Here is a 13,693-nt window from a genome sequence, read left to right as displayed (position 1 = left end):
TTGAATCTGCATTAGAATTAATAAAATGATGACAATTTTAATTTTTTGATGAACTGTCCCTTTAAGATTTCAGGTTAATCGAGATGAACCTTTCTCCAGAAACTTTCTTGATGAATTTCTGTTCAAATACTCCAAAAATAATTGCATTATTCACACATTTCGGAAGATCTGTAAGGTTGCACAGACTAAACTCACAAATCAAAAGAGATATTATTTAAAAAAGTTAAGACTCAGCCACGCCCCCTAAAACACCTCGTTTAAACACATTTATGTTTACGTAGTATAAATCATTATAATCAGTAATTATGTCCCCACTGGATGCAACAAATGCCTCGTTTATAATGGGTTTTGTCTCCTCTAGTGATATTCGGATCGCAAACTAATCTTTCTATTTAAACGGATCTTCTTAGTGAACCTGTAGAACCAGTTCACCAAATCCAATTGGGAATTTGGGACAGGGCCACAGTATAGTAAGGGGTGTAACATTTCTGAGGCATTCAGCCAATCACAATACACTGCATAGCTGGCCAATCAGAGCACACCTCGCTTTTTCAGAACGATGAGCTTTGTAAAATCGACACATTTCAGAAGGCGGAGCATAGAGGAGAAATAATAATGTACATTATGTGGAAAATAATGTGTTTTTTTTATTAACCTTAAACCGCATAAACACATTGCATTACACTAAGTACACAAAATAATGTTATTTTTAGCAGCATCATTTGACCACTTTGAGATTATTTATTTACATTTAAAGGCACCTCTGCAGATTGTTTAGTGACTTGCTGCAAACTCGAAAAAATGACGAGGAGCAAGCACTTGGCGAATTAAAGCATGTGCTTGTGTAACAGACCTCCACAGATGGATCCAGCTACAACACAGGGTTATTAAATGAGATAACTACAACTAAAACCATTAGAAAAACATTGGTGTTACCTCAAATAAAATACAGTATCAATATAAAAAGGGAAACATTTCATTTCAGCTAGTTGCCAAGGCAACATTTCTCATTTGCTTTTAGCTTAATTTGAACCTAACTAAAATTAAAACGTCCAAATACAAATTTAAACTATATAGACATGTTTAAAAATGACACAAAAAAAACGCAACAAACTAAAATTAAAGTAAAACCAGAAAATTTTAAAACATAAACTAAATATAAAAAATATAATATTATTAATGTTAATAAAATAATATGTATTATTAATTCAGATTAATACAAACTATAATAAACTTATAAAAGCCTGATTCTACAAATAAATAAATGAATAATTGTGACCCTTTACCTCAATTTTATTTTTTGATTTTTATTTTTTGCAGTTCTGAAATGCAAGAAATAAACTCACAATTCTGAGAAAAAAAGTAATAATTGTGAGAAATACATTCACAATTGTGAGATGTAAACCCAAAATTGAGAGAAATAAAAAAAGAATTGTTAATAAGAATTAAAAAAATTATAATTCAGAAAAATGCAACAGAAGAAACAGAGAAAAATAACTAAAACGACAAAATATACAGCCAGAACTGTGATTTATAAACTCAATTTTGAGAAAAATAAACTTTTAATTCCGAGAAAAAAAAGTCAGAATTGCAGAAATAAACTTAAATGTGAAAGAAATGTACTCAGAACTGCTATAAAAAATGGTTCTGCAAGAAATAAACTATGAATTGTGAGATAAAAAGTTGCAATTGCCTTTTCTTTTCTTTTCAATCCAACAAGCTTCCACAAAAGTACTGCAAACAAACACACTTCATTCTCATGAATAATTGTCTTGCTAATTGGCTAAAGATATCGACGTTCCCAATCAGTTTTAATGACTCCTCTGCAACCAAACGAATCAGGGACCGAAAGAGCGTCTCGCACCCAATCACACGTCTTTATTTGAGAGAAATCTGAGCAGACACCTTGAACAAGTGATCATCATTACATGCTTTTAGAAGCCAGGCGTTGTTATTCCTCGTGTGTCTGGGGGTTTTCACAGTTGTAATTATATTCTTGGCCTGCTTTAACCGAACGTGCAGCTCTCCCTTCTCCATTCCTCCTCATTTGTGGCGCTAAATGGAAAAACATTTTCATCTTTATGCCAACCTCCATACTTTGGCAGTCAATAGTTATATAGACCAGTCGCACAAGCCATAAAAATCCAGACAGAAGTCGTCTGACGGCGTTTAATGCGTGCATTAGCTGTGCACATGTACTTTTCCTTCGTCCTGTGACACACATGACTGGAGGCGAGCAGGGAAAGACATGCATGTACATGAAAGCAAACTCCACATCAGAACCTGCACTCACACAAACACACAAACACTGACGAAAGAGATCTCTGTGAGGGGAAGATTACTGTCAGAGCAAACAAAACCAGCATGACAATCAAAACACTACAACAGAGCTGCTCACGAAACATCTCCACTCCTCCTGTTTGATTCTGTCTAAATCGGCAATATTCTAGGATTTCAGTCTCCAGTTATGAGATCTGGTCATAAGAGGCAGAAACGCATGATTTTCAGCAGATGTGTATCAGTAATGGGATGCATTTGGACGCATCTCATTTTGGCTTTTTAACTGGAGAGGGAGAAGGTCACCAAAAAAATTATACATTTTTACTGATAGAAATGCATATTTACATTTGAACCATAACCCTAATTAAATGTTACAGATCTCTAAAATTTACATAAAAAAGAATATGTAATAAAAATAAAAATGAAACAAGCATACAATAGCAAAATCAATTGTAATTTAAAATAGTCAAAAAACTAATAAAAATGACAAAAACATAACAAAATACTAAAACTTTAAGTAAAATTAAAATGAAAATGGCAATATAAAATAAATTCTAATTTTAAATATTAACATAAACTAATAAAAATGACAAAAACATACAAAAAAATTACTAAACATTTATCTAAAATTTAAATGAAAACAGGAAATATAAAAATAAATTCAAAATATTAAAAAAAAATTAAATGTCAAAATACTAAAACTTTAACTAAAATTTTTATTAAAACAAAATATATAAAAAAATCTACATTTAAATATTAATAAAATCTAATAAAATTAACAAAAGCACAACAAAATTACTAAAACTTACTAAAATTAAAATGAAACATATAAATGAAAAATATAAAAATGTATTCTAATTTAAAATAGTCAAAAAAACTAATAAAATGTAGAAAAACACACAAAATACTAAATTTTTTAAATTTAGCTTTAAATGAAAATTAATAAAAATGACAAAATCACAACTACTAAAAACTTAAATAAATAAATAAATTCTAATTCAGAATATGATGTGCAACAGTTTTGCTGCTTTAACCGCTCAAGCTCTTTAAGGGTCAAAAAGATTCATTCAGGGAGTGACTCCAACATTACTGTGATGAGAACTTCCCTATTCTCTTCTAATTAAATGATTATTAAAACTTATAGTCTTTTGGTGTACACAGGCCCTGTTGTAAAACAAGAGCTCTGGGCATCGAATAATCAAATATTCTCAATTGTATTTCACTTGGCATTCAACACCATCATCCATGTGTGTTTTTCTGCCGTGGGCTGCTTTAAAGCAAAGAGAATGTGCTTTGAATCTCTAAATCACTGCCATCTAAACATCTCCTCAGGACATCCATCCATGCATCGCACCGCATCCAAGTGTTTAAACACTAGTATATTTCACCTGACCTCAAGCGCACTGAATGTTTAGTAATAACCACCTGCAAACAGCCTCCAGGCAGAACTGATGTCACAAATGCTGTGATTTCACCCTCAAGTCTCTCTGGGAAAGAAACGTCCTTCGGAGCGTCGCAGCACTGTGTTTCCTCGTGTAAAGCCTGGAGATTGGACAGAGTTTGGAGGTGCTCACATTTATCTCTCCAGAGTATCATACACACAGGAGACGGGCGAGAGATCCGCTCCAGCATCTCGCTGCTATTTTTACACCCCCTAATCAGATTTCCAGACACAATTATTTGGTTTGGGAGTGAATAATTCATTACATCTGCAGCTCCGCTGATTGCATTTGAGTTTTGGGAGAGGAACAGAAAGATTCTGCATATTTGAGACGCTGCCAGGTTCTCTTTGCACTTAATTTGGTTTACCCCTAACTAGACTCAACAGGAGTTTTTGGATGGCACTCCCATCCACAAAACAGATTAGCAATTTAACACTCACACTAAAATTACTGTTCATAAAAATATGACCAAATGTAATTGTATGTTGAATGTCTTAGAGGTTTACATTGGACGATTTGATTCCACAATTAGATTACAGTTCAAACAGTCTGTGATCAATGTATTGATGTTAGGTTATGTGCCTATTTTTCCATAACCTGTTCCTTTTGTATCAATCCACAAATGCAACAAACTGCAACATGAACATTTCATTGCAAATCCTGAATCCTAATTGGGATCCTATGGAAGCTTGTTTCTGCCCCGATATTTAAAAAAGAAGAATAATAATAATAATAATAATAATAATAATAATAATTGCAACATTTCAAAATTCTATTTCCTTTCTCGCAATTGAGATTTTTTTTTTCAGAATTATGAGGAAAATAGGAAGAATTGGGAGGGGAGAAATATAATTTTTTTGATTTACAGGAAGAAAAAAAAGTGTGATTTTTTTTGTCTTAAATTTCAGATTTTTTCCCCTCATAATTCTGACTTTTATTTTCTCAGAGTTTCTGACTCTATATCTCGCAATTCTGACTATTTTGGACACATTTTATTTTGCCATTTCAGAATTGTGAGTCTCTATCCACTTTTTTTTAATAATGTAATAAATATAACATAATTCTGCTATAAATATAAATATATGCATCTAAATTGCATTAAAATGTACTAAATGCAACTACATAAACTATACAAATATTATAAATATAGATATCATTATGTGTTTTTTAAAATATGCAACCATTAAAATACAAGCAACAACATAAGGAAAAAAAATTATTTATACAGAAAAATAAATACTTAAAAAAGATATTTCAAAAATAACGTAAAAACTTATTAAAAGATTTCAAACTGTCAATAATCTGTCAGAAAATATTTGAATAGTCGATCTATTTCCTATAGTATAACTTATAGGATATCAAATTATTATTATAATGTTTTTACACAGTGCATCCATGCATTATATTGTTAGTCATTTGATTGATGCATCGATCCATAACGCTAGTTTACACCCCTGGTACAGTATGTCCACTTTTGAAAATGGAAACAGATTTCTAATCATCTGAAAACCATTACAATGTTACATGCACTTGGACTGATCCCTAAAACCAGGAACAGTTTTAAATGACAAAACTGGTGTAAAACACAGGATGAAGCGATCACAGATGTGGTTAGTGGAATGAGGTCAAACGCTGGGCTAAGAGCTGAGATGAAGCATCTTCCCACTGTGACTTGGCGCAGGCCGCATCGTACCGGACGGATCTGGCTTCAAAGCCTCTATCGGTCACACTCGTGGAGATCCCAAATCAAAAATCGAAACACTGAAGGGAATTCTGGGAGAACAAGTCCTGATTTATTCTTCTGTTGCATTGATTCAGTAAAAACTCACATTTATGCGAATATTGCTACTAGAAATCCAAAAGTGCATGACTTTATTTTACAAACAATGTGAGAGATGATAACTCACCAAAGGAGCACCTGGATAAAAGAAAACAAAGAAATAAATTCGATTAAAATTATTTGCATCACATACAAGTAGGGTAAGCCAATTCTTGCTATATAAGAAAAAAAGTCATCATTTTGTAAATCATGACTATGAGATAAAATACTAATTATGAGCAGTGTTTGGAATAACGGCGTTTAAAAGAACGGCGTTAGGTAACGACGTTATTTTTTCAGTAACGGGGTAATCTAACTAATTACTTTTCCCGTCGTTACAACGCCGTTAACGTTACTGAACGTTAAATGCGGTGCGTTACTATGCATTGATTTAATATGCAATCCGAACGCACCCCTGGCTCACACATATATGGAAGCATATGGGTAGCGATATTCAATTTGGAATGTAATATGCAAAATGGCAATGCATTTCTGTATTTACATTTTCATTTTCCAATACATTTGTGCAACGTTTGGTGCAAAATGAAAATGAAAATTATAATAATTTATATCATAATTTTCATTTGGCATTTCATACACCAGTTTTAATATGTAAAATGAATACTAATTTTAACGCTTTATAAGTTGCAAAATTAAAATGAAAATGTATTACAGAAATGATTAGATATGTATAACATGTTCAAACAAAAACTGTGGCAAAATTATCATTTAAATGCTATTTTTCTTAAATGCATTAACACTCACAGTCAAGACACTTACACTCTCGCGGCTGTAGACGGTAATGTTTTCTCTTGGTTCTGAATAAATGCGACTTATATATGTTTTTTTCCTCATCATGACGTATTTTTGGACTGATGCAACTTATACCGAAAAATACGGGTAACATTATTATTATTATTTATTATGAGAGTAACTGACACAGACTAGAACTTTAATGTTTCACCAAATTCAGCTCAGATCTTCAGACTCGTCTGACTCGTGTTGCTGTATAACTGGCCAGACTTACCTTCCCAAGAAATCATATTTCATTTTATTTCATAAATTTAACTATATTTATTTCCACTTCACTGTTATCCAAGGAGACAGAACTATTTGCACTGTTTTTATCAGTGGGACAATATTTATACAATACTATAACCTAGAAATAATTTAACGGGGTCTCTTGCAAGTCGCAGCAGCACGAATTATGTGGCCAGCATCCTCTGATTCAAATATTATGCTAATTAACAGTGAGCGGTGGTTTCCACTCGCACTGACTCTTATTCTGCCGGAAAGAATGAAAGAGCTGTGCTGAAGCTGGAGCGATTCGACCAATCAGATGAAAGGAGCGTTTCAGCGCCGCCCACAAGTGCAAATGTAATATTGAAGCCATAAACCGAAATGATCAAAACGTACACGGACCAACTGTCTTGTCCATGTTCTCTCACTTGAATCCTCTTCTAGAGATTTGAGTCTCTTGACCTTCTGCAAGCCCCGCCTTGTTCACGCAGTGATTGACATGGCGCGAGGGGGCGGACACGTGATCGGCTCGGAATGCATTTTCAATGTGCACATTGAATTTTGCTACATTCATTGCGGGACACTGAATGAAAATGCAATCGTAAGTGTCTTGACTGTGAGTGTTAATGCATTTAAGAAAAATAGCATTTAAATTATAATTTTGCCACAGTTTTTGTTTGACCATGTTATACATATCTAATCATTTCTGTAATACATTTTCATTTTAATTTTGCAACTTATAAAGCGTTAAAATTAGTATTCATTTTACATATTAAAACTGGTGTATGAAATGCCAAATGAAAATTATGTAATTTAATTTTCATTTTCATTTTGCACCAAACGTTGCACAAATGTATTGGAAAATGAAAATGTAAATACAGAAATGCATTGTCATTTTGCATATTACATTCCAAATTAAATATCGCTACCCATGTGCTTCCATACACACAGCGAGTGAGCAGGTGAGTTAATAACGAGGTAAGCGATTATGATTGGCTAAGGCAGAGTCATGTGTTTCATGGTAGCCAATCAGAGCCAGTGTTTTTACACACACGAGCCAGCGGCGCCAAACACACACAGTCACACACACGCAACAGCTACACAGAGATTCGCAGCAGCAGCAGAAATGGCGAGTCAGGAGCAATCCGATGAAAAGTTGGCATTTTCAAGGTGGAGATATAAGCACTACTTTAAATTCATTGTAGTCTAAGGCAAGAACGTGCATGTAATGTGTACATGTAATGTGTGACACACGCATCTATAAAGCTAGTGGCCAAAAACACTTTGATAATACTTGAAGTGCAGGATAAAACTCTTGCTGTCTGTTGACGTGCAATAAATCTCGAAAGTTATGTACGAACACCTGTCTGTTCTACTCATTTCAACTGACTTTTGAAAACTGCTAAAAAAAAAAAATACTTTGACACATAGCAACTTTTTTTTTACAGTAACGCAAATAGTTACTTTCCCTGCTAACGAGTTACTTTTATTATAGAGTAATTCAGTTACTAACTCAGTTTCTTTTTGGAACAAGTAGTGAGTAACTATAACTAATTACTTTTTAAAAGTAACGTTCCCAACACTGATTATGAGATACCTAGACATAACTATGAGATAAAAAGTCATAATTATGACATATCAAGTCATACAAACAATAAAAATTATGACATACTATGTCATAGAGATAAAAATGTAAATTATGACATAAATCGAAATTATGATACTAAATCATATTTCTGAGATAAGCCAAAATGCACATAATATGCATAATTATGAGATAAAAAGTCATAATTATGACATACTAAGTCATACAAAGAGTAACCGTAATGACATACTATGTCAAGAGATAAAAAGTAAAATTATGACATAAGTCAAAATTATGAGATGCTAAGTCATAATATTGAGATAAGCCAAAATCTACATATAATGCATAATTATGAGATAAAAAGTCAATTATAACACACTAAGTCATGCTTATTAAATAAAAAGCAAAAATTATGAAAATTACAGATAATGGGTTAAAAAGTCAAATTATGAGATAAAAAGTCCAAATGGCGACATACTAAGTCTTAATGTTAAAAAAATAACAAAAATGCATAATTAAAAGGGTTAGTTCACCCAAAAATCTAAATGATGTCATTAATAACTCACCCTCATGTCGTTCCAAACCAGTAAGACCTCCTTTTATCTTCAGAACACAGTTTAAGATATTTTAGATTTAGTCCGAGAGCTCTCAGTCCCTCCATTGAAGCTGTGTGTACGGTCTACTGTCCATGTCCAGAAAGGTAAGAAAAACACCATCAAAGTAGTCCATGTGACATCAGAGGCTCAGTTAGAATATTTTGAAGCATCGAAAATACATTTTGGTCCAAAAATAGCAAAAACTATGACTTTATTCAGCATTGTCTTCTCTTCCGTGTCTGTTGTGAGAGAGTTCAAAACAAAGCAGTTTGTGATATCCGGTTCACGAACGAATCATTCAATGTAACTGGATCTTTTTGAACCAGTTCCCCAAATCGAACTGAATCGTTTTAAACGGTTCGCGTCTCTAATACGCATTAATCCACAAATGATTAACTTTTAACTTTTTTAATGTGGCTGACACTCCCTCTGAGTTCAAACAAACCAATATCCCGGAGTAATGCATTTACTTTTACGATTTAGGGAAGCACAACTGTTTTCTTATGTGGAGGAAATGGGCTTCCATATAAAAATCGAATAAATGCTGTAGGTGTGACAAAAACTTTATTACAATAATAAGACTGTTTTAAGATGAATTTATGTGCGCGCTCTCACCAAAGCTGTCTGACATTCCCAATAGAGTGATAAAGGATCCAAAGCACTCCCATAATGATCATACTGGCACTTCACCATGATTAAAACAAACCCTGCCAGAGCCATTCCCATCCAGGTTGGCATCCCTGTCATTCCCTTCCATAAACCAGAGGACTGAAGGAGTGTACACAGTGCCAATCCTGCCACCCACGTAACACTTGACACTCCTCAAGCAGTGCTTTCATGGCATGAGCCCTTTCTCTCAATGAGCTGTTTGTTCTGATTGTACACGACAGTGAAAGCCACAACTAGAAAGAAAACGAGATAGCTGTGATTTCACACTTCGGCATGCAAAAAGGTGAGGGATTGTATTATACACAGGCCTTGCACTTATGTAAACTTCTAGGTTTCTAGTGCACAGGCTAGTAACTGTAACTAAGTGATGTAACTAATTGTGTCTCCTAGCAACAGCATCCTGTAGAGTTGCCACCTGTCGGACTCGCAGGAGATGAAAGCATGGCTCGTGAGCCAGTGACAGTTAGGTCGATACGCCCACTTTCTTGTCATGCTTGCTCGAGTCTTCGTCTTCTCACTGCATCTGTCGTGTGAAAGACTGTCTGAGACAAGCGCATCTCCGCGTCGCTTTCTCGGGAAACGTTCGCGGTTCTCGGAGCTCTCATCGGAGGACGCCATGTTTCTCAACCGGTCTGCGCATGCGCCAGGAATCTGACCAATCAGCGGACAATGCGCCTCGGCCAACACTGCCTTCAGACAGGATCTGCCGTAAGCACACACACACAACACATTAAAAATCTTACTGATCCCAAACTTTTGAACAGAATTATCATTTAAATCAAATGCTGGTGTGGTTTTATTGTGTTCGTGTCTTTGCATAAAATATGACGGAATCACATGTTATTATATTTTCATATAGGCCTACAAAATATTATAGATCATTATTAAGAAATATACATATTATAAAATAGTAGGCCTATAACATTTTTACGACTGTACTGTGAAAACAATGTTGTATATCTTTGACATGCAAAATATTATAATGTTTCATTCCAGTCATGATTATAGTCTTAGTCTAAGAGAGTTTTCATAAAATACAGTAAGCGACGGCTAGATTTGTCAGGCAGCCCATGTGCAGTTATGGGTTTATGGTCTAATTTGTTACTGAGTTATGTTCAATTAACTGAAAAAGTTGCTGATATGCTGAACGGAGCAGTTATGATGAAGCTTCTCCTCCAATGGGAGGAGAGAAGGAGGAGGCTATAGAAACCTCGGGAAAACTTCTCTCCTACCAAGAAGTTGTGAAATGTTGCCAGTTCACTGACTAAAGTGTTGATCGACCGAGGCTTGAGATCCAACAAACCAATGAGTTTTAGCTTCATTTGGAATATACGCTTTCCTACAACTCTAAATCACGCGTAAAGCGCACATTTGTTTATCTTTGTTTCTTCAGCGTGGATTTTAAAATGTCAAAAGAGCCTGATAAAACTCCGTCTCCATCTTTTATCGGCGATGTGGACTCTGCTCCGTCCTCTCCATCAGTGTCCGAGTCCCAGACCGGCGCCGGTGACCTGGCGGACAGCGAGGAGGACGCTCGGTTCCCCCCGTGCATCCGAGACGCGGTGTCGCAGGTCCTCAAGGGCTACGACTGGTCGCTGGTGCCCATGCCCATGCAGGGTGGCAGGTCTTTGAAAGACAAGCCTCACGTGAAGAGACCCATGAACGCGTTTATGGTGTGGGCGCAGGCGGCGCGCAGGAAGCTCGCGGATCAATACCCGCATCTCCACAACGCCGAGCTCAGCAAGACCCTCGGCAAGTTATGGAGGTATGCATCACGGAGATCGATGAACACACTTTACAGCACATCATGAACACAATGCATAGTGTATAATAAAATTGGAGTTTATGCAGCAATTCGGAATACATTCTATAGTCGGATGTGAATTATGAACAACACAACTCAGAAAATTACCAATTTGTTTATAAGTCACAACAAAGTAGTGTACTGGACTAAAGTACAATAACGTTTCATTTGTTAACATAAGCTATTGCATTGCCTTATATGAGCAAATAATATTGTACAGCATTCATTAATCTTTGTTATAATTTGTTAATAATAGTTCATTTTAACTAATCTCAAAATGTGTTTGTAAATGTTGACTATAGCATGCTGTAGAATATTGTGCATTGTTAGCCAATGTTAACTGATGATGTTAACTACCTTATTGTAAAAGTGTTAGCAAAGTGACTAGTTTACTAATTGAAGACTGATGGAACACAGAGAGTGTATTAACAGGAATACATGCTGTATCTCGTAGAGCTGCTTGTAAACGATGTGTTGCTGTACCAAGACCGCTATAAACCAGCTTGCAGTTAAATCTGGATGTGTTTTTGTACATCGTTCACACATGATTGTGTTAATTTGATCATGCACTTTTTGGTTCCATGCTGTGTGTGGTCTGTCGGCGTGGATCCTCCAGGCTGCTGTCTGAGAGCGAGAAACGACCGTTTGTGGAAGAGGCAGAGAGACTGCGGCTCCAGCACAAGAAAGACTATCCGGATTATAAGTACCAGCCGCGGAGAAGGAAGAGCCTGAAGCCGGGTCAGAGTGAGCTGGACGCGGGAGCGGAGAAGACCCATCATCCCTCAGAACAAATGTTCAAGACGGAAGCAGCTATGAGAGCGATGCACCTTCAACCGGCCCACGGTGGTGAGTTCATTTATTGTCTTACATACTGGGTTGCGTCATATGCATTTTATTACACTTCTTTAAGCTTCCATAAAGGTTTTTTTTCCCAGCAATGCCATAGAAGAACCATTTTTTGCTTCCCTCAAAAAACCTTCCAGTGAAGTTCTTAAACTTAGAACATTTCAATAATCTAAAGAACGTTCCGACTATTACGAACCTTTTGTGCGATGGAAAGGTTCCACGGATGTTAAAGGTTCTTGATGGAGCCATCAATGCCAATACACTCCGAAAGATAAAGGTTTCCTGAAGAACTGTGAGCATCCATGGAATCTTTCCATTCCACAAAAGGTTGTTTATAGAAGAAAAAAGAGTCTTAGGTTTTGAAAATGTTCTCCACACTAAGAAAAAACGAAAGAACTGCTCTGTGAAATTGTGAAGGGAGTAGTTTATTATTTTTTCCCAAACACTTTCGATGTTTCCAACCCAGGTCAAGCACACAGTCCTCCCACGCCTCCAACCACACCGAAGTCCGATCAGCATCAAAGCGTGAAGCAGGAGTCCCGGCGCGTGTCGGAAAACACAAGACACAACATCGACTTCGGGATCGTGGACCTCTCGGAGCTCAGCAGTGATGTCATCGGCGGCATGGGACCGTTCGACGTGCATGAGTTCGACCAGTACCTGCCTGTAAACGTTCATATGGAGAACCCCAGTGGTCCCGGCTGTCTCAGCACATCCTACCACCATCATCCTCACAGCAGCGCTTCGGCGTGGAACAAGGGGTCACCAAACCAACAAAGAGCGCTCATTAAAACAGAACAACTGAGTCCATCTCATTACGGAGAGTCTCACGGGTCCCCGACCCAATCTGAACTCACTGACTGTCCCGACCTGCAGAACTCCACGTACTTCACCACATACTCCGGGTATCCCGCAGGCATTTACCAATATCCCTACTTCCATTCCTCCAGAAGATCGTACGTGACTCCTGTTCTCAACAGCTTGTCGAGTCCGTCTCACAGTCCCGGTGCAAACTGGGAGCAGCCGGTTTACACGACGTTAACACGACCCTGATGCAAGTTTTTAGATCAGAGATGACTGATGCTGAGATTTATGGAACATTGAACATGCAAACAAATCCTCCGGACAGTGATCTTGCCATTTCATAATCTTTTTCTGGTAATTTTGAATTCATTTTTCAATATCGAATGTTTTGGCTTGGTTGAATGTGTTTGTATTTTTGAGTGAGATGTAACAGACTGTCAACTATTTAAACACAATCAAGGGTTTGTCTTGATAATATGTAATTAAATATAGACTGAGTGAATGTGCGGTGCTGTCGGGTGTCTTTATTGTTGATGAAAGCCAAACTAACAGAACAACTTGTGCTTTGGTCGTTATTTGATTGAAGTTATATTTGAATATCGGAGAGCAATGCTTGACTCTATAAAACAGAGTCAAGAAACAGCGAGGGAGAGCAGAAAAGAGAGAGGCCTGATTCTGAATGACAGCGTCTCAAAGGGCTCTTTGTTTTCATTATAAAAGAGGCATTAATTAAGGGAGGGAACAAAACAAATACAAAGCAGAAAATCATTACCACTGCTGCTACATGACAGAAGAGCAAAAACAGACACTACCCTCTGCTTTTTGGAT

The 13,693-nt window shown here is 36.4% G+C and overlaps 1 protein-coding gene across 1 annotated transcript; it reads left to right on the top strand.

Annotated features, from left to right (window-relative positions):
* Window positions 1-10,685: 10,685 nt before the first annotated feature.
* LOC132121156 (transcription factor Sox-8-like) lies at window positions 10,686-13,130 on the top strand. Its single transcript, XM_059530336.1, has 3 exons — window positions 10,686-11,176; window positions 11,832-12,061; window positions 12,528-13,130. Exons 1-3 carry the CDS (start codon window positions 10,818-10,820, stop codon window positions 13,112-13,114), a joined length of 1,176 nt encoding a protein of 391 aa, XP_059386319.1. The 5' UTR covers window positions 10,686-10,817; the 3' UTR covers window positions 13,115-13,130.
* Window positions 13,131-13,693: the final 563 nt, after the last annotated feature.

The sequence above is a fragment of the Carassius carassius genome, chromosome 39 (assembly GCF_963082965.1).
Source record: "Carassius carassius chromosome 39, fCarCar2.1, whole genome shotgun sequence".
NCBI lineage: Eukaryota > Metazoa > Chordata > Actinopteri > Cypriniformes > Cyprinidae > Carassius > Carassius carassius.
This window is presented reverse-complemented; position numbering and strand designations above follow the sequence as displayed.

Coding starts and splice junctions, on each gene's coding strand:
- LOC132121156 (XM_059530336.1), top strand. CDS start 10,818: ATGTCAAAAGAGCCTGATAAAACTCCGTCTCCATCTTTTATCGGCGAT. Junction 11,177..11,831: donor ACCCTCGGCAAGTTATGGAG/GTATGCATCACG, acceptor TGGATCCTCCAG/GCTGCTGTCTGAGAGCGAGA. Junction 12,062..12,527: donor CCTTCAACCGGCCCACGGTG/GTGAGTTCATTT, acceptor TTTCCAACCCAG/GTCAAGCACACAGTCCTCCC.